The 20,295-nt window shown below is 44.2% G+C and overlaps 1 protein-coding gene across 2 annotated transcripts in view; it reads left to right on the plus strand.

Moving 5' to 3' along the window:
• Positions 1 to 1,628: 1,628 nt before the first annotated feature.
• The window catches only part of PLA2R1 (phospholipase A2 receptor 1), a 139,096-nt gene continuing 120,429 nt past the window's right edge, over positions 1,629 to 20,295 (plus strand). Inside the window, exon 1 of one of the 2 annotated variants that reach the window (XM_055572447.1) lies at positions 1,629 to 2,095. In XM_055572447.1, coding sequence (XP_055428422.1) covers positions 1,987 to 2,095 — 109 coding nt within the window. In that variant the 5' untranslated portion in view covers positions 1,629 to 1,986. The remainder of the gene's footprint in view (positions 2,096 to 20,295) is intronic. The other variant, XM_055572446.1, reaches the window with a different exon arrangement.

Raw genomic sequence — 20,295 nt, forward strand, 5'->3', positions numbered from 1 at the left:
ATCCCTGCTTCCCTATTTCACTCTGATCTCCAATTCCACTCCCTGCCAGGGATCTCATCCCAGGCTCTGCTTCCAGGGGATCTGGGCTAAGTCAGTATGAATCCACTTGGGCTGACTCAATAAAATATCAGAAGCTGGGCAGTTTAAACAATGGAAACATATTTCTCAGTTTTGGAGGCAGGAGAGTCCAAAATCAAGTTCCTGAAGATTTGGGGGTTTGATGAGTTCTCTACCTGTTTCGTAGATGGCTACCTTCTCTCTGTGTATCCTCACATGGCCTCTCCTTGGTGCGTGGGTGGAAAGATCTCTCTCTTCCTCTTCTTCTAAGGTTGACCTTATCTAGGACCCCAGCCTTTAGACTTCATTTAAACTTAATTAACTCCTAAAATCCCTATATCCAAATACAACTTGGAGGTGGGGAACGGTTGGGACTTTAACAAATGCCTGGGGTACTGGGGACACAATTCAGTCTACAGCCGACAGTATCATTTAAAACTCTTGGTTTGAGGGAGCTTCCCTGGCAGTTCAGTAGTTAAGACTCCAGGCTGCCAATGCAGGGGGCATGGGTTCAATCCCTGGTGGAGGAACAAGGATCCCACATGGGGGTAGGGTGGCAGTAGAGCTCCCCCTCCCCCTGACACACACACCCTGCCAAAAAAGAATTGGTTTGGATCAATAGGCAACTAAGGAAAGCAAGGTTCTCCAATATTCCACCACCTTCCTTTTTATTTTTTAAAGCTCCATTTTGCTCTCTTCCCTCCTTTTATGTTTTAATGACTAGCATCATAAACAATGTTTTATTTAACAACTATTTAGGAAAGATACTATAGTAGCCTGTTCTCATGAATATTAAACATTTCTAGTAGGCTTCCCTGCTAGTAGGCAGATGGTAAAGAATCTGTCAATCTGCCTGCAATGCCAGAGATCCGGGTTCAATCCCTGGGTGAAGAAGATCCCCTGGAGAAAGAAATGGCAACCCACTTCAGTATTCTTGCCTGGAGAATTCCATGGACAGATGAGCCTGGCGGGCTACAGTCCACGTGGCAGCAAAGAGTCGGACACAACTGAGCAACGCGCACACACACACACTTCTGTTAATTACCTGAAAGACTACATTCTAGTCACAGTTTTCCTAGTTTAGGGAGGAACTTTTGCCAACTTAAAGTGTAACCTCTTAAAGCAAATCACTTTGCTTTTCTGGACCGGTTTTTTAGGTATAAAGTGGGACAACAAGGTAACAGCTGTGACACGGGATAACCCAGCTATTCTGCTCGGTTAGGAGAATCTGAGATGGAAGGGGGAGGTACTCTGTAAAGGGGAAAGGAGCTCAGCAAGGGAAGAAGCTTCAGGATTCTCTGGAGTGAGTAGGGCGGGGACCCTGGCGCACCCCCAGGGACCTCTGCGTTCCACATTCCAGGGGAGAGGGAGTCCAGAGCGTTCCCAGTGCGCCTGGGTCCTCGGAGCAGCTCGGTTTCCTCTAAGCTGCCTGCCGCCAAACCCGCAGTGTTTACCAGAACCCGGGTGGTGTACAAACCCAAATGTCAGACTTCCTGTCCCAGAGATTTTCAACTCGCTCACCCCCAGCTCCTATTCGGCCTCCCCCAGGAAGGAGAGGGAAGGCTGGAAGCAGGAGGAGCTAGCCCGGGGCAGCCTCCCTCCTCCCTCTCCACCCTAAAGGCAGGAATTTCTGGGACGGGCAGATTGTCCACCCCCTCTTCCTCCTCCTGCTCCAAGCCGCAAAGGGAGAACCTCCGCGACTTTTCCGTCTTCCAGCCAGAGAGTCCCCCCACCGTGGCGACAGGGGTGACTGACGAAGTGGGTGTCGGGGACGCAGGGGTGGCGAGGCCCCCGGGGAGGGGTGGAGCGCGGAGGAGGCTGCGGTCCTGCCCTCCGCCACCCCACCCACCGCAGGGCTGGGCGCTGGGGCTGCGGCGCTGGCCCCCCTCGGGCGCTACACCCGGGGACCGGCGGGCCAAGTGGTTAGCGATGCCGCTGCTGTCCCTGTCGCTGCTCCTGCTGCTGCTGCAGGTACCGACGGGCTCCGCCGAGACCGCGGCGTGGGCAGTCACCCCCGAGCGGCTCCGCGAGTGGCAAGGTGAGTGTCCCTCGGGGCCAGAGAGATCAGCGGGCACGTCGGGGGCGGAGGTGATCCAGAAGAGGAAGGGGCGAAGCAGCCGGGATTAGACCGTGGTCCGCGTGGGGAGCGCGGCGAGGGGTTGGTACCTGGGCTCGCGGGCCGTTTGACTCAACTGTGGCCGGGGACGCGCTGACCGTAGGAGGGTAGATATTTCAAAACGTAAACTTTTCGAGAGTGGTGTATTTGGGACGACCATCTCTGGGGAAAATGATGACAAAAAGATGTCCCATCTTGTTCTCCCCTAAAGCAAGCGCTCTTGGTGCACGCTGCCACCCGTAGAGTGTCCCCAAGCCGGGCTTCTCCGTTCTGCGCCGTCGAAAAAGAAAACAATCTTTATTAAAGCCTCTCCGGCCAATGGGGAAGAGGAGCCTCTGTGGCCCTAATGAACTTATGAGCTGGAGCAAAATTAGCTCTCTGCTCTTCAGTTTCTTAACACTTTAAAATATAGGGGCTGTGACATCCGTAGGACTACTGATCACAAAATGTGACCCCTTGCAAGGCACACAGCATGCCAGTGAGTGGGGAGTTTGGGGATTGGGGGGTGGGGAGCAGTTACCGCCACAGTATACACGTGTACTCAGGGCTCAGTTCATCAAGTATTTATTGAGCACCTACTATACATAAGATTCATAAAGGGACAGGTACAGAGATAGAAGGGCTTCCCAGGTGGCGCTAGTGGTAAAGAACCAGCCTGCCAGTGCAGGAGACACAAGAGGCTGGTTTGAATCCCTGGGTCAGGAAAATCCCCTGGAGAAGGACATGACAACCCACTCCAGCATTCTTGCCTGGAGAATCCCTATGAGCAGAGGAGCCTGGCGGTCTACAGTCCGTGGGTGGCAAAGAGTTGGACACAACTGAAGCCACTGAGCACACACACAAACAGAGACAGAAAGAGAGATTGCCTGCATTCATGAATAATTATATGGGGCGCCTCAGAGGCAAGCAGCCAGCATCCAAAGCGCAAGCCCAGGCGTGAGGGGAGGAAGGTGGTAGGGGAAAAACTAAGTAAACCAGGAGGAGCCTGCAGGCAGCCTCCATCCTCTCAGCCTTTGGGGAGAAGCTTGAACAGAAGGGGTAAAACAAGGTGTCACCAGTGTCTGTTTCCCTTCTCTACATATTCTGTATCTGGACTGTATCCTCCTGCATTCCTAGGAGGCTTTCCCAAGGACTGATTGAGCAATTCTTATCCTAAAGCAGCCAAAGGTCACAGACCTCTTATTTCTTCAGTGAAATGTTCAGTGAAAATGTTCCTGCAGATGGGCATGTGATCTGGTGAGTGACCTATCTCCACTAGCAGTGACTGTGCCGAGCTTATTCCTTTACATTTTAAAATGTGGATCTTGCCTGAGCACTCATGTCTAACTAGAACAGGGCAGCAGCCCAGAGGAGAAGTTGGAACGTAACCACACAGAGAGAATGCGTTGGTGATCCCCTGACCCAGGGTTAGCACAGATGGGCTAATCCCTTCTATATGTAGCAGATCCAAATCCCGGCTGAGATTGTTTCTAATCAGTGCCTTCTTTTTAATAGTCAAGGACACTATGAAGTTAGAATCGCCCACTACCTCTTGTTACACTCATAGTTGGCACAGAGAGTCTTCAAATATGAAAATGGTGCTACTGATTTCCAAAAGCACAGGGACTGTGTGGCACTGAATGCTCCAATCATCACCCAGGCTCCCCTTCTTGACTTAAAGCTCTCATATCAGTGGAATTTCAAGTATAATCTAGATGGGTTTAAATCAAGTTTTTCCTGTTTGTCCAAAGATGGAGAAACAAAATCTTCACGTTGGAAGGGACCTGAGACATTGTCTACTTCAGCCATCTGTTTTTCAGACATAGAAGCTGAAATATGGCTGCTTTTTTTTTAGTTTTTGGGTGCTGAGGTTTACCACTGTGTTCACTGTAGTATACTGACTTACTTCTAGCCATGATTGACATCCCCAGAGCAACCAGGAGAAAATATGCACCTGTGTCAGTTTCATATCCACTAATAAGGAATATGTAATAATACAAAGTGGGGCTTGTGGTACTTCTTTGTGGTACTAGTGGTAAAGAAACCACCTGCCAATGCAGGTTAGACCTAAGAGATCCAGGTTCAATTCCTAGGTCGGGAAGGTCCCTCGGAGGAGGGCACGGCAACCCACTGCAGTACTCTTGCCTGGAGAATCCCACAGACAGAGAAGCCTGGCAGGCTGCAGTCCACAGGGTCGCACAAAGTTAGACACAACTAAAGTGACTTAGCATGCACAATAATACAAGGCAGGTTATACATGTTCTATTTTTAATCTGAAAATTTATTTGATATGTATTACTGATTGATTTCTTATTTATTGTAAGCATCCCAGCCTTGAGAGACAGATGACAGATGGTATTCTGGTGACTTTTCAGTCATTTATCTATGCATGCGTGTATGCTCAGATGCTCAGTCATGTCCAACTCTTTGCGACTCTATAGTATATAGCGCCCCCAGGCTCCCTGTCTATGGGATTTCCCAGGCAGACTGAGTGGGTTGTCGTTTCCTACTCCAGGGGATCTTCCCAACTCAGGGATCGAACCCACATCTCCTGTGTCTCCTGCATTGGCAGGCAGATTCTTTACCACTGAGCCACCTGGGAAGCCCCATTTATCAATGAATTTGTATTAAAAAATTAGTAGATACAGTGTCATATAGTAGTTAAGTTAATGCACCCTGGAACCAGACTGTTTTCCTGAAGGAGAAGTAGGCAGTTGCCCCATGGAAGCAAGAACATTTGGGGAAAACACAGAATGTGTGCAAAGGCAGAGTCACGTATTGGGCAACAGAATTCAGTGGGCTGAGAGTTCTGATCTGGGCTCTTTAGGGTGGGGGAAAGAGAGCCACTGAAGGTCACAGGCAAATGGGGGCCTGGAGGTAAGGGTAGCAGGATCTCAAGGGGCCCTGTGGACAGGTCCTCCTGTGCCACGGGGCCTCCTGGAAACAGAGAACTGGCCACTGAGATGAGGCAACTTCTCTGTTTCTCAAGGGCTGGTGGGTGGTCCTTGTTTGGCTCTTTCTATGGACTGGTTTCTTCTGCTTCTACTTGTAGGATCTTTCATAGATAGCTCCCACAGCATCCTCAGAAGAGTCTCTTAATTTCCTAAGGGAGGAATCTGGCCACACTGGTCGCAGCAGACTGGCTGATCCCTGTGCTCTGCCCATGAATCAGAGGCCCTTCCATGGCTAGGAGGCCAAGGTAGGGGCGGGAGGTACACACAGGGATGCGGTCTCATTGGGGGCTGTGGATGGAGTAGATCCCGGAGTAGAGTCATGGCAGGACATATGACTCTTTAGAAGCATCTGAAAGATGAGGAAATGAGTTTGTTCACAGGCACTCTGCTCAAGGGAAAAAAAAACTCTGGTGGAGTAAATTGGGTACTGCTAAGAAGGGTCTCGGAGAAGGCAATGGCAACCCACGCCAGCACTCTTGCCTGGAAAATCCCATGGACAGAGGAGCCTGGTGGGTTGCAGTCCACGGGGTCGCTAAGAGTCGGGCACGACTGAGCAACTTCACTTTCACTTTTCACTTTCCTGCATTGGAGAAGGAAATGGCAACCCACTCCAGTGTTCTTGCCTGGAGAAGCCCAGGGACGGGGAGCCTGGTGGGCTGCCGTCTATGGGGTCGCACAGAGTCGGACACGACTGAAGCGACTTAGCAGCAGCAGCAGCAAGAAGGGTCTTGTGAGTTTGGAAAAGGGGAACCAGAACCGGATCACACTTCGAAGTTTAGGACTGCCATAGTCAGTTTGGGATTTGAAGAGAGGAATTCTGAAGGGCAGCCAAGAAACCAACTAGAAGATTCAAGCAATTGCCCATAACAGAAGAGGCTGATGACCTGAGCTAAGTCAGTTCTAATAGGAATATTAAGGAGCAGAAAATGTAGATTCAAGAAATAGGAGTTAAAAAGGAAAAAAAAAAAAAATAACAGTGAAAGTAAGATGAGAGAAATGGCAGAATAGGAAGGGTAGTGATCATACAAGGAAATGATAAATTTTGGAGGTAGATCTGTTCTCAGTAGAGACCAGGTCCAAGATATGGTTGCAGGAGTGGTCACTAAATTGAGAACAGGTGAACGAAGGTTCTCAGGGCAGAGGAGATCAAGGAACTGGGCATCCTGAGCAGGGCAGACATATGTTGATACACCTGCAACTTTTTATCATTAAAAAGCACCCTCACCTAATATGCTGCACTGCCACTTTCCTCCTCTGTTTCATTCCATGTTGTTTTGCAATGCTGGTCAGGACACACTTAATTTATTTTGTCACGTTAATGGGCCACAACTTGAGTTAGAGGAAACACTGGGCCAGAGTGTTAGGTCATCTGTACGGAAGGTAAAGGCCTTGAGGTGGGGAGGCTGATGGAGTACTGCCGGAGTCACATAGTGAGGAAGAAGTCCTAGGTGCTGCCCCCCGAGATCAAGGAATGAAGAGAGGGTGCCACATAGAAGAGGGTTTTGAAAGAGGGTGATAGGAACCACCACCTGGAGGCAGCAGTGGGAGGAAGTCATGACCTTGAGATTTTCCCTTTAGCTTTCATTTCTAATACAAAGGTCAAAATGTCCCTCACGCTAATCAGGTAGGTTCTGTTAATACACACTCTTCTTTTACAGAAGAAGAAGGGTTAAATAACTTGCACTTACAGGAACTTGTAGAGATTCAAACCAGTCCCTTAAGCACTAAATGCAAAAGACCCCTGGAGAGTTTTGCAACCTGATAAAATAGCCCATTCTGTATCCTGCTGTTTGCAGGGAGATGCAACTTGATTTTGTGACTGGAGGACCAGGAGGCCAGCCTCTTGCTCTCTTCAACTCCCCCTTTTCTAACCTGTACGAACACATGTAGGAGTGAATATTTTCACAAAGCAGAAATGTGCAAAGACATTGATTTTTACTTTTTTTTCCTCTAGGCAATTTTTATAGCCCTGAGTAATGAGCCATTCTGCTAATCTGGAGATCTGGAATTTAAGTAAAAGTATGATCAGATCCTGGTTTAGCCGCCCTGCCTGGTCATCAGCCACTCCAGCCCTCAGGCTCTGTTTCTTCCATCTCCATCTATCATCTTTCAGAGTCTCTTCCACTTTATACATTTCTTATCCCAGTTTCTCTAACTGGCCCCTTTCCTTACATGTCTTTGAGAGTCAGCAGAGACTTCCAGTTTTTCTGGTCCTTTTTATTCTTTCTCATTAAGTTCCTAACCTCTTTTCCTATTGTTGGTTGTCGCAGTAACTGATACTGCACAGCATCGATTTCAAGCCAATTACCACAAAGACTGAGCCACACAGAGCTTGGTGGTGCCCGCGGCTTCCCTTCTTTGAGCTAACAATTTGCTTATTTATACCAGGGTTTCTGAAGAAACAGTCCCTTTGTTCTGCCTCTTCTGAATCCATCCCTATGTGATGAATCTTCATATGATCCATCAAAGTAATGTATCAGAGACATTTATAGACTCTTGTCTCCATTTTCTTTTAGAAATTATCCTTGAAATCCTTTTATGAGATGTTCCAAAACAAAGCTAGGAACATAAATTATATTTTTTAATTGATCAGTGTGAAAAGAAATATTATAGCTCATAAAAGAAACAAACACAAGAACACCTTATAAACACTATAGTAAGCCAGTTAGGATAGAATATTTTATAAAGTCACTCAAGCAAACTGGAGGAACAACATTAGAATTTCTATAAGTTGGGTTCTGTGATACAGAGCTAAACAAAACAGACAAGAGTTTTAATATGTGGCCACATGACTTTTTAATTTACAATACTTCCCAGATTACTGCAGTTCCAAAGAAATATGCTAATAAAAGGTTTCATTATTTCTGGCTCTTCACATCTTGTCTTGAGAAGTTTCCCTTTCAATTATGAAAATATAAACAGAAAATTCGAAGTAATTATTTAACTATAAACATTGTTGTCTTATTTTGCTGCTATTTTTCACTATCCATGTCCAAAGTTAGTATTTGTTTTTCTCTTATTATCATTTGTAAAGCGGCCATAGTGACTGAGGTAATCCTTACCAGGAGGCTATGAGGATAGCATTATTATTAAGACCATTGTGCAGATGGAGAAACCAAGGCAGATACTCCAAGTTCAAGCATTTCTATCCTAAAAGAAGTGCTCAGTGGTTTGCCAGGGTCTTTTTCCCACAGTGTTAGCCTTGGTCAGTTAACAGGGCATATGGGCATTGACCAGAACAGTCTCATAGGACTCCATGCTCAGCAAGGCATTGTCCTTGCGGTTTAATTCTCTCTGGTTTGGGGTCTTGGAATTCTTAGTAACTTTTATTTCTGAATTTGTTCTTTGGGCATGAAATCCTGTGGAACAATGGAGCACAAGCCAGGAGTTTAAAATGAAAGTGTTAGTCACTCAGTCATGTCCGACTCTTTGTGACCCCATGGACTGTAGCTCACCAGGCTCCTCTGTCCGTGGGATTCTCCAGCAAGAATACTTGAGTGGGTTGCCATTACCTTCTCCAGGGGATCTACCTGATCCAAGGTTTGAACCTGGGTCTCCCACATTGCAGACAGAGTCTGTACTGTCTGAGTCACCAAGCTCAGCCCCATTTCATGTCACCTCCTTGTTGTGGTCTGTGCTAGAGTTGGAAAAGCATTTCCAGACACAGAGTATTTCAGAAGGGAGGTTTACAAAGAGCAAAAAGGAGAGATAATGCAGGCCCTGCAAATTCAGCAGACCGGGGAGAGCCCACCAGACCCTGTTAGAACAAACAGTGGGTCACCTCAAGGAAGAGCCTGTGTTTTTTGTGGGTTAGTAGCCAATTTTTGTAGCCTCAAAACAAAGAAAATTCCTACTAGAAGGGTGTTATTAGGTTATTGTTTAGGGCACTCTAGAGTGAATACTGGAGTGGGTATTTTTACCTCACATGGGTAAGGATCCTTACCTCACACTGCTGGCAAGGATCCTTACCTCACATGGCTGGTAAGGATCAGGGGGCTTTGGGCAACAATTACAATGGGGCTCGGCCAGTTTCCGGAGATGACCTTGGTGCTGGCCTCCATATCGGTGGCCTTAGTACAAAACTTTGCACCTGTTGGGATAGGGCTCCGTACTCCTCACCAAACTGGGGTGGTTTTCAGCCTCCTCATCCATGCTCCTGTGCTCTGCCTACCATGGCAACCGGCTTGCACTGGGGCTGGGGAACTGGAGGCCCAGGGCCTGGAAGTGGGCGGCCAGTGTTCTCCAGAGACAAGACAAGGCTGCTGTCCCCTCTGAGTGGCAGCACCACTGCAGGGGACTGAGTGGGGACTTATCATCTTTCCACAGTCCAGGGACTGAATACGTTCCCAGTAATTTCCACCTCAGAGGTTGCAGCCCGTCTTGGGCCTACAGAAAGTGGAGACTGACTGGACCTCCCTGTCCCCGCCAGGGCCCCACCTTTTCATTTTACTCTGGGGTCTGCAAATTAGGTAGCTGAGTAAGAAGCATGGGGACTGTTTTGGGGTGAATTGTGTCCCTCTCAAAATTATGTTTAAGTTCTAACCCCCAAATACCTCAGAATGAGACCTTGTTTGGAGACAAGGTCATTACAGATATAATCAAGTTATAATGAAGTGATTAGGGCGAACCCTAATTTGACTGATGTCTTCATAAGAAGAGGAGATTTGGACACAGAAATATAAATAAAGAGTAGATGATAGGAAGAGATACCGGGAGAAGACAGACATCTTCAAGCAATGAAAGAGGCCTGGAACAGACCTTTCCCTCACAGGCCTCCAAGGAGCCAACCCAGCTGATACCTTGATTTTTGACACGTAATCTCCAAATCTATGACACAGCCTATTTCTATTTAAGTCACTTAGTCGGTGACACTTTGTGACGGTAGCCTTAGCACACAAATACAAGGACTAACATTATGTCTACCATTCGAAGTTTGGATTTGGTTTTGTTTTCATTTCTGTCTTTCACTTAAGGAAATTATATTTTTCTTCAGTGGGTAAATTCTCAAAGCAAAGCAGATAAAATGGAGAAAGTGAAAGTGTTAGTTGCTCAGTCATGTCTTACTCTTTGCGACCCCATGGACTGTAGCCTACCAGGCTCCCCTGTCCATGGGATTCTCCAGGCTAGAATACTAGAGGGGGTAGCCATTGCCTTCCCTGGGGGATCTTCTGGACCCAGGGATCAAACCCAGGTCTCCCACACTGCAGGCAAATTGTTTACTGTCTGAGCCACCAGGGAAGCTCAGCATAAACACTTTTGCCTTCAGTAATGTCACATCATTCCCAGGGCTGTTCGGTTGTTGGTGGAGTTTTCTTTTTTTCTTTGTTTTGATGACCCAGTCTTTGAATCGCATCCTCCCAGGGTTTCAACACAAAGACATTGTTGAGGGAAGTTTATGACTTACTTGTCCTGTCTTAATGTCCTATCTTACTATTTCTTGCCATCACATGCTTTTTTGTAACAAGGCTCCCTGGTGACTGAGATGGTATATTTTCAACACAGTCTATAAGATGATAACAGAGCCACTGTGAATAATGATTTTTACACAAGCAATGTCTGTTAGAGACTTCAGAGTTAAATACAGACAGAAATAATGGAGGAATAGATGAAAAGCTAAAAGGAAATGTTTTCAACTCAGTTGAAAATTTTACCTGTAAGATTCACAGACACAGTGAAGAACTTTGAAAGAGAGAAGATTTTCTGTGGGGGTCTGCTGCTGCTGCTGCTGCTAAGTTGCTTCAGTCGTGTCCGACTCTGTGCGACCCCATAGATGGCAGCCCACCAGGCTCCACCGTCCCTGGGATTCTCCAGGCAAGAACACTGGAGTGCGTTGCCATTTCCTTCTCCAATGCATGAAAGCGAAAAGTGAAAGTGAAGTCACTCAGTCATGTCCGACTCTTAGCGACCCCATGGACTGCAGCCTACCAGGCTCCTCCATCGATGAGATTTTCCAGGCAAGAGTACTAGAGTGGGGTGCCATCGCCTTCTCCATCTGTGGGGGTCAGCTACTGCTAAAGATGAGATGGATGGAAAGGGAGCGGGAGGGACGGAACAAGAGTGGCCAAGGGGCAGGGGCAGTCTGGAAGGGTTAGTCCACTTCACACAGAGGTTGGTGAAAGGCAGTTTGAGTCCTGACAAAACTGGAGCTCGTCAGAGCTGATAAAGCCAGGTTTCATTCCTCCTGCATGTGAGAAAGAGTATTGTATGCCTTGTGGAACTGAGTGACAATCTGGGGAGATCAGAAAGAAAGGGGAAGAGAACACGTAAAAAGGTTTAGCAAGAGGGGTCCCACAGGCCTGTGGAGGTGATTACCCAGGTTCAGAAGCTTCCGGAGAATAAAGAAAGCTCAATGTCAAGGACGATGCCAGGGCAGGAAAAGAGAAGGAAGTTCTGAGACAGGACAAGGGGATATTTTAAAACGTGCTCAGCTTTTTAGCTCATTTTATTAGGTTGGCCCAAAAGTTCACTCGGGTTTTTCTGTTACATGTTATGGAAAAATCCAAATGAACTTTTTGGCCAACCCAACAGAAACCAGTTGATAGGAAGCCTATCAAGTTGATAAGCACTATCAGATTGTCAAGAGATAAACATCACATCTCAGATGATCTGGGATAAAATGCAAATATTCATGCAGAGAGGGCCAGGAAGGACAGACACATTTTCCCTTGATTTTGTCTTTCAAGTACAACGCACAGGCTGCAAACATCAGAAATTCCTTGCTTACTGGTTTGGAAAGACATATTAAGAATTCTGCTTCCCTGCATCGTTCAGCCATGAACGGGACTTGATTCACTCACACACAGCATCCCTTCCTGCTGCAGTCATCTTAGTAAGGGAAACAATAACATCTGAATCTGACTCACTGGACAGGACAAACCTGAATTTGTGTAGCTGGGAAATGCCGATACATCTCAAGAAAGAAATTGCTCACCTTTAGATTGGTTTCAGGGCAGTGATCTCCCTGCCCCGCATACCTCCCAGACCCTTTTCATGCTAAAATTGAGATAGTGTCAGAACAGCAAAGAACTGGACAGATTCAAGAGCTGATCCTGGGGCAGGAAGTGCGTGAGCTGTGTGGGCAGATGGAGTAGAAGAGGGTTAAACCCAGGGGAATGGGGTAGGAGATTGAAATTGGATTGCAGCTGGCAAGCAGTGGCTTCCTAATAGCTTGTCTTAAACATAGCACTTGATGTGAACCGTGCATCTGAACTTTTCCTTCCACTTCCCTTAACGTGGCCAGCTTATGCATCAGCTGGCTTAGTTGCCACTGTCATGGTGTTATTTATTAAACACCAGAAAACCCTTTGCTTGCCTAAAGGGTTTTCCACCATAAAAGGAGCATTTTTTTTCCAATGAATTGTTTCATTGTTTTAAGGGTTTTTTTTTTTTTTTTTTTTATTGAAAGAACATACATCTCACCAAGGCTTACCATTTCAAATCATATTTATGAAACACTTCATACCTCAGCTTGTTCTAAGAGGAGCTGCTTAAAGTAGAAAGTGAAAGTGAAGTCGCTCAGTTGTGTCCGACTCTTTGCGACCCCGTGGACTATAGCCCACCAGGCTTCTCTGTCCATGGGATTCTCCAGGCAAGAATGGGTTGCCATTTCCTTCTCCAGGGGATGTTCCCGATCCAGGGATCGAACCCAGCTCTCCTGCATTGCAGGCAGACGCAGGCAGACGCTTTAACCTCTGAGCCAAGTAGAAGGGGACACTAAAAGGCAGGTGGAGGTGGGCAGAAGGGGTGCTGAGCATGAAGTGGAAGGGCCTCAAGAGGAGCTTCCTGCAGGGACTGCCAGCTGGCACTTTTCCAACACTAATTACAGCCTGAGGCTTTAGACCCCAACCTCATGGTATGGTAGGAATCAGCAGACAGCTGACAACCCATGTATCTGAAGCCAGAAAACAAGACATTGCAACTCCCTTTTCCAGGCTTCTCCGGTTCTATCAATCACCATGTACTGTCATTTCTTCCCTCCTTGAATTATCTCTCAAGAGACTAGAGTCTAATCAGTCTCTTTCTTTCTCATCACCACCAGTTGAACTGATAGTTCTGTCTCTCTTGCCAGATCAAAGCAGAAGTCTTCAGAATGTTCTCCATCCTGCACATGGGCTGTCTCATCCCAGCTAAATGAGAACTCCAGCACAGGAACTTGGACATTTGTCTCACACCTACACTCTCCTAAAACAATTCTGAGCACACAAAAAGTGCTCAATAAATGTTTTTATCAAATGATTCACATTCCACACCATAGCCTCAGTCATGGCTTCTCTTGTTCCAAAAGCTCCTTTTCATTTGAATAATGTACAGATTTTTGAATAAAATTTAAGTTCCTCATAAAATGGTCCCAAACCACCTCTTTGCAACCTCATATTCTACAACCACCAAACACTTTTATATAATGAGGTTCTCATCACCCTTAGAGCTGATTATTTTCATCGCCTCTGACTCTGGTAACTTTTGCTCTGTCCACAATTTCCCTGGTGTGACCCTTTACCTCTCCATCTATACCTTTCTCCACTACCTGAATTCTGTCTCTGTAATGAGGATAGGCACCCATGCTGGTCTAGTTCACCAGTGTACCCCCATATGCAACACATATTAGGTCCCTAATAAATGTTGAATGAAAATGCCTCTTGTGTGTGTGTGTTCTTGTGAGATTGATTGATTTTTCTGATCTTCTAGACCAAACTGACACCTTCTAGATGCTGGTTTCCTCCTATTGTGATTATACCTCTTATGTCAAAATATATTTTGGAATTAAGTTGTGGTTCTTCCTGTACATTTCATGATGCACTCCCAGGGAGAACATCAGTTTCTTGAGTGCAAACACTGATATATGTATCCTATCTGCAGGGCTCCTCAGTTCAGTTCAGTTCAGTCGCTCAGTCGTGTCCGACTCTTTGCGACCCCATGAATCGCAGCACGCCAGGCCTCCCTGTCCATCAGCAGGGCTCCTAGCACATGCCACATTAGACCCTCCATTAATGTCTGTTTGAAATCTCAAGTCTCCCACTTCCAGTTGTTGTTGTTGTTCTGTCGCTCAGTCACATCTGACTCTTTGCAACCCCTTGGACCTGCATTATGCCAGGCTTCTCTGTCCTTCACCATCTCCCAGAGCTTGCTCAATTTATGTCCACTGAGTCAATCTTGCCCTCTGTCATCCCCTTCTCCAGCATCAGGGTCTTTTCTAAGGAGTCAGCTCTTCATATCAAGTGGCCAAAGTATTGGAGCTTCAACTTCAACATCAGTCCTTCTAATGAATATTCAGTATTGATTTCCTTTAGGATTTACTGGTTTGATCTCCTTGGTGTCCAAGGGACTCTCAAGAGTCTTCTCCAAACCACAACTCAAAAGCTTCAATTCTTTGGTTTTCAGCCTTCTTTATGGTCCAGCTCTCACATCCATACATGACTACTGGAAAAACTATAGCTTTGACTAGACGGACCTTTGTTGGTAAAGTAATGTCTTTGCTTTTTAGCATGATGTCTATATTAGTCATAGCTTTTCTTCCAAAGAGTAAGCATCTTTCAATTTCATGGCTAAAGTCACCATCTGCAGTGATTTTGGAATCCAAGAAAATAAAGTCTGTCACTGTTTACACTGTTTCCACTCTTTCCCCATCTATTTGCCATGAAGTGATGGGACCAGATGCCATCATCTTTGTTCTTTGAATGTTGAGTTTTAAGTCAGCTTTTTCACTCTCCTCTTTTACCTTCATCAAGAGGCTCTTAAGCTCCTCTTTGTTTTCTGCCATAAGGGTGGTGTCATTTGCATAAGGCTGTATATTGTCACCCTGCTTATTTAACTTATATGCAGAGTACATCATGCAAAATGCCAGGCTGGATGAAGCACAAGCTGGAATCAAGATTGCCAGAAGAAATATCAATAACCTCAGATGACACTACTTCAAGTTATTTGGCAATAATCTACAGCAGTTCAGTTTTTTCTTTCTAGGTTACAAATTAATGCATGTAAATAGAGCTAGACCTACATGGTTCTCACTAAGTATATGAATATAAAACTTCTAAGAAAAAAATAACATTTGGGAAAAAAACATATAAGGATGATTCAATTAAATGAGCTTTATGGTCTCATCCAGCGCTGAAGTTCATGGTTCTGGGTTTATGGGTAGTTAGTTTCTGTCACATCTATGTCCCTTCCAGTGCTGTTTTGCTGTCTCCTCCCTGGGAAATGGACCAGTTCATGTATACACACACTCTCTCCATCTAGAAAGGTCTGATGCACTCAGGGGCCATGTCCACCTCACTCATGTCATCACTTGAAGATCCAGTCAAGTGTTTTAAATTCTAGTCCTTTCCTTTTTCTAATTTTTTGTTATTTGTTTTTAAAGATTTATTTTACAGTGTTTTCTGTGGAACTGATGAAACTCCCTTCTTTTCATTAACTGGGAGAATTTGCATGATTCCAGAACAAATAGATATAGTTTTAGAGAGCAAATATTCAAGCAAATGATTCTTCTGTCTATCTCTGGTACCCTACACAGTGTCTTCCACATAGTCAGCACCCAGGGAATGCTTGTTGAATGAATGAATGAAGAAATGAATGAATAAAGAAATTCTCCTTCCATTCCTTAGAAAAGTACATGTCATCCTGTGGGACCAAAGGGTGGATCTAAAATGATCTCCTTTCCAGAGGAACTCAGAAGTAGAAAGTAGAAACACTAGTTTCAATGGATTTTATTTTTTAAGGATGAAAATTAGTTTATAAGTTACTTCTAGTAAATCAATCCTTTTTCTCTTCCTAAACTTATAATTATGAAGGGATGTACAATAGCATTTTATTGCAAAGAGATTTAGTAATTCTGGCAGTACTTCATTAATCACTTAATCAGTGTTCAAGCAGAACTGATGTCCTTGACATCTATAATCAATCTTGATTCCTCCCACATTTGATCTTCATCCTTTCTGAAATCTGTCTACAGACTCTAAGGACTGGTGGCTTATTTTCACATCATGTTTTTGTTAGAGACGACTCTTATGCACAAATGATAATAATCAGAATATTGCTACCTATATTGGGTCTCCTAGTAGTCTATTTGAAAACAGTTGCTTTCTCTTCAGTGAATTTATGGAGATTAATGGTGCTAGCACCAGATTCCATTATAGCTTAATGGGAAAATGGGATTGGGCCATTTTTTAGCTTAGTGTGACATACTATTCTTTTGGAGATGGCATGTTTATTGTTATTAGTAAGCCAGAGCTACTTGTTTATGATACATTCTAAAGAACTTTTCCAAAGCCACATCCTAAAGGCAGCTGGGTGTAGAAATGTGATAGCGCCCTAAAACTGAGCAGCATGGAGTTAAGTTTGTCTAATATCTTCTGCTTTGGAAAGGTATTTTTATGATCACTGGTGGGACTGAGTTCTAATTCTATCTCTCCTTTTCTCTTAACACTTCATAATTTGCATATTTTAAAACGTTATTCCTCTAAAATTTCAGTGATATATAATTTTCATGTCCATGTACTTACAGACCACTCATTGACCCATCCATACACTGCTTGTCAACATCAAGTATTTTTGTCTTTCTTGTAACAGAGTTGCAATATAGACTTTACAGTTAAATAGTGTGGAAGATAAACAGATGAAGACTCAGTTCATAATGACACATGCATTTAAACAAGTGAGACAAAGATTTTGTCATCTGGTTGCTTGAGGAGCCTTTTTCCTTCATAAAAATTGATAACATGGTATTTCAGGATTGTTTAAAAACCTGACTTCAGGCTCTACTACAAAGCCACAGTTATCAAGACAGTATGGTACTGGCACAAAGACAGAAATATAGATCAATGGAACAAAATAGAAAGCCCAGAGATAAATCCACACACATATGGACACCTTATCTTTGACAAAGGAAGCAAGAATATACAATGGATTAAAGACAATCTCTTTAACAAGTGGTGCTGGGAAATCTGGTCAACTACTTGTAAAAGAATGAAACTAGAACACTTTCTAACACCATACACAAAAATAAACTCAAAATGGATTAAAGATCTAAATGTAAGACCAGAAACTATAAAACTCCTAGAGGAGAACATAGGCAAAACACTCTCTGACATCCATCACAGCAGGATCCTCTATGACCCACCTCCCAGAATATTGGAAATAAAAGCAAAAATAAACAATTGGGACCTAATTAAACTTAAAAGCTTCTGCACATCAAAGGAAACTATTAGCAAGGTGAAAAGGCAGCCTTCAGAATGGGAGAAAATAATAGCAAATGAAGCAACTGACAAAGGACTAATCTCAAAAATATACAAGCAACTCCTACAGCTCAACTCCAGAAAAATAAATGACCCAATCAAAAAATGGGCCAAAGAACTAAATAGACATTTCTCCAAAGAAGACATACAGATGGCTAACAAACACATGAAAAGATGCTCAACATCACTCATTATCAGAGAAATGCAAATCAAAACCACTATGAGGTACCATTTCACACCAGTCAGAATGGCTGCGATCCAAAAGTCTACAAGCAATAAATGCTGGAGAGGGTGTGGAGAAAAGGGAACCCTCTTCCACTGTTGGTGGGAATGCAAACTAGTACAGCCACTATGGAGAACAGTGTGGAGATTCCTTAAAAAACTGGAAATAGAACTGCCTTATGACCCAGCAATCCCACTGCTGGGCATACACACTGAGGAAACCAGAATTGAAAGAGACACGTGTACCCCAATGTTCATCGCAGCACTGTTTATAATAGCCAGGACATGGAAGCAACCTAGATGTCCATCAGCAGATGAATGGATAAGAAAGCAGTGGTACATATACACAATGGAGTATTACTCAGCCATTAAAAAGAATACATTTGAATCAGTTCTAATGAGGTGGATGAAACTGGAGCCTATTATACAGAGTGAAGTAAGCCAGAAAGAAAAATACCAATACAGTATACTAATGCATATATATGGAATTTAGAAAGATGGTAACAATAACCCTAGATACGAGACAGCAAAAGAGACACTGATGTATAGAACAGTCTTATGGACTCTGTTGGAGAGGGAGAGGGTGGGAAGATTTGGGAGAATGGCATTGAAACATGTATAATATCATGTATGAAACGAGTTGCCAGTCCAGGTTCGATGCACGATACTGGATGCTTGGGGCTAGTGCACTGCGATGACCCAGAGGGATGGTATGGGGAGGGAGGAGGGAGGAGGGTTCAGGATGGGGAACACAGGTATACCAGTGGCGGATTCATTTAGATATTTGGCAAAACTAATACAATTTTGTAAAGTTTAAAAAAAAATAAATAAAAATTTAAAATGAAAAAAAAAAGACAAAAAAATAAAAATAAATAAAAACTCTGCACCCACCATGTGTTACAGAAGCAAACTAAGTTGGACTTTTGTGATAATGTTAGAAGTCTTGGGTGGCATGCTTAACTTAGTATTCTACAAGTGTTCAACCAAACCTACAGCTGGATCTGCAGACCAGGAATCAAGAAGCCAGAAGGATAATAATGACAATAATAACAACCTACATTTACTGAGGTCCTCCCATGCGAAGGTAGTGTGTGGTGTACTCTGCATGAGCTGTTTAATGAAATACTCTTAACATCCCTGTGAGATCAGTATCATACATATTCCCAGTTCAAAGAGGAAAGGCAAGACTCACAGGCATCAGGAAATTTGCCTGAGTTACAAGGCTGGTCTGTGGTGGGTCTACCTGATTCCACAGCTCTTAGCACCCAGTCAGGCAGTCTATCCACCTATCTTAGGTGTGTGAACTGAGGCCCAGAGGGCTATGGTACAGCCAGTAAATTGCAGAGCTGGATATATTTGAACGTACATATTAGATAGAAGCTAAACTATAGAACAATTATAGTAAAATAATTATCCTTTTGTGAAAACTTAATGGAACTTTGGGCTAGCTAGTTAGTAGATTATAACAGAAATTAAGGTTAACATTTTACCCAGGCATGAAAAGATGAATAGAGAGTTGGAGAGAATGTTAATAATTATCAGAGTCCACATCAAATTGGCGAGAGGTATATTTGATCTTGAATGACTATTACAAATAACCACACAGACATGGGCTTTATTAGGAAAACAAATTTCCTGATCTAAATGAAATCTCCCTAAAACCATTCATTCTCTGCCTCCATCCCCTTCTCTTTTGCTCTGATGTATGATGATCAAAGCAATTTTCTGACAACTAATTCAACTCCTCAAATATATGGTTATAAATAACACTATCAATTATTAAATGAAGTATAGCTTCCATTAATACATTGACAATCTTTTTTTAACAGTTTCTTAAGTGATTTTGATTACTGTAAATCAGTTCTTCTTGACCTGAGCAACTTTAGAAAAGCCAAAAGAACTTTTATCAAAATGAAGCATTGTTTTCACGTACCAATACTTAAGAGCTTCATTCTGCACTGTTTGAAATCTCTAGAAGGCTCTGCCTGTTCCCTATGCCGCTGCCACAGGACATGCCTGGCCCTAAACCACAGTTGTTTTAAGGGAACCTGATAATATCCCTTTAGATTTTTGAAGGATGGACAGGAAGTAAGATGTTTAAGAGCAGAGTCTAGCAAACAGAACAAAAGAACTCTTGGACCTGCCCAGACGGTCAGAGCTAAGTAACCCAGCAACCATGAGCCTAGATAAGCAGCACCTGCCAGTGTGTTTGAGTGAGTGAGTGAGTGAAGTCGCTCAGTCGTGTCCGACCCTTTGCGACCCTGTGGACTGTAGCCCACCAGGCTCCTCCATCCATGGGATTCTCCAGGCAAGAATACTGGAGTGGGTTGCCATTTCCTTCTCCAGGGGATCTTCCCGACCCAGGGATCAAACCCAGGTCTCCTGCATTGCAGGCAGATGCTTTAACCTCTGAGCCACCAGGGAAGACAGTGTGTTTAATCAACATCAAACATTTACTGAACTTCAATGATGTGCTCAGGACACTCTGAACTTATACTGAAGAAATCAGATGTGATTTCCACCTTCAGAAAACCTGTGGGAAGACGTATTCATAGTTATTGCATGATAGGTGCCTTCCAGGCTGACAGCTTGAAGTAAAGTCACATAATGAGTGGAGAGATACCACATAAGCCCTGTCTGGGCCCAGGCAGCTTGTCCACAGGAAACTCATCCAGATCCTTTCTTCTGGCTCCCTGGGGTTGGAGGCTCAGGGGTGTATCACGAAATGCTTACTCCCTCC

This window comes from Bubalus kerabau, chromosome 3 (assembly GCF_029407905.1).
Source record: "Bubalus kerabau isolate K-KA32 ecotype Philippines breed swamp buffalo chromosome 3, PCC_UOA_SB_1v2, whole genome shotgun sequence".
NCBI classification, from domain to species: domain Eukaryota; kingdom Metazoa; phylum Chordata; class Mammalia; order Artiodactyla; family Bovidae; genus Bubalus; species Bubalus kerabau.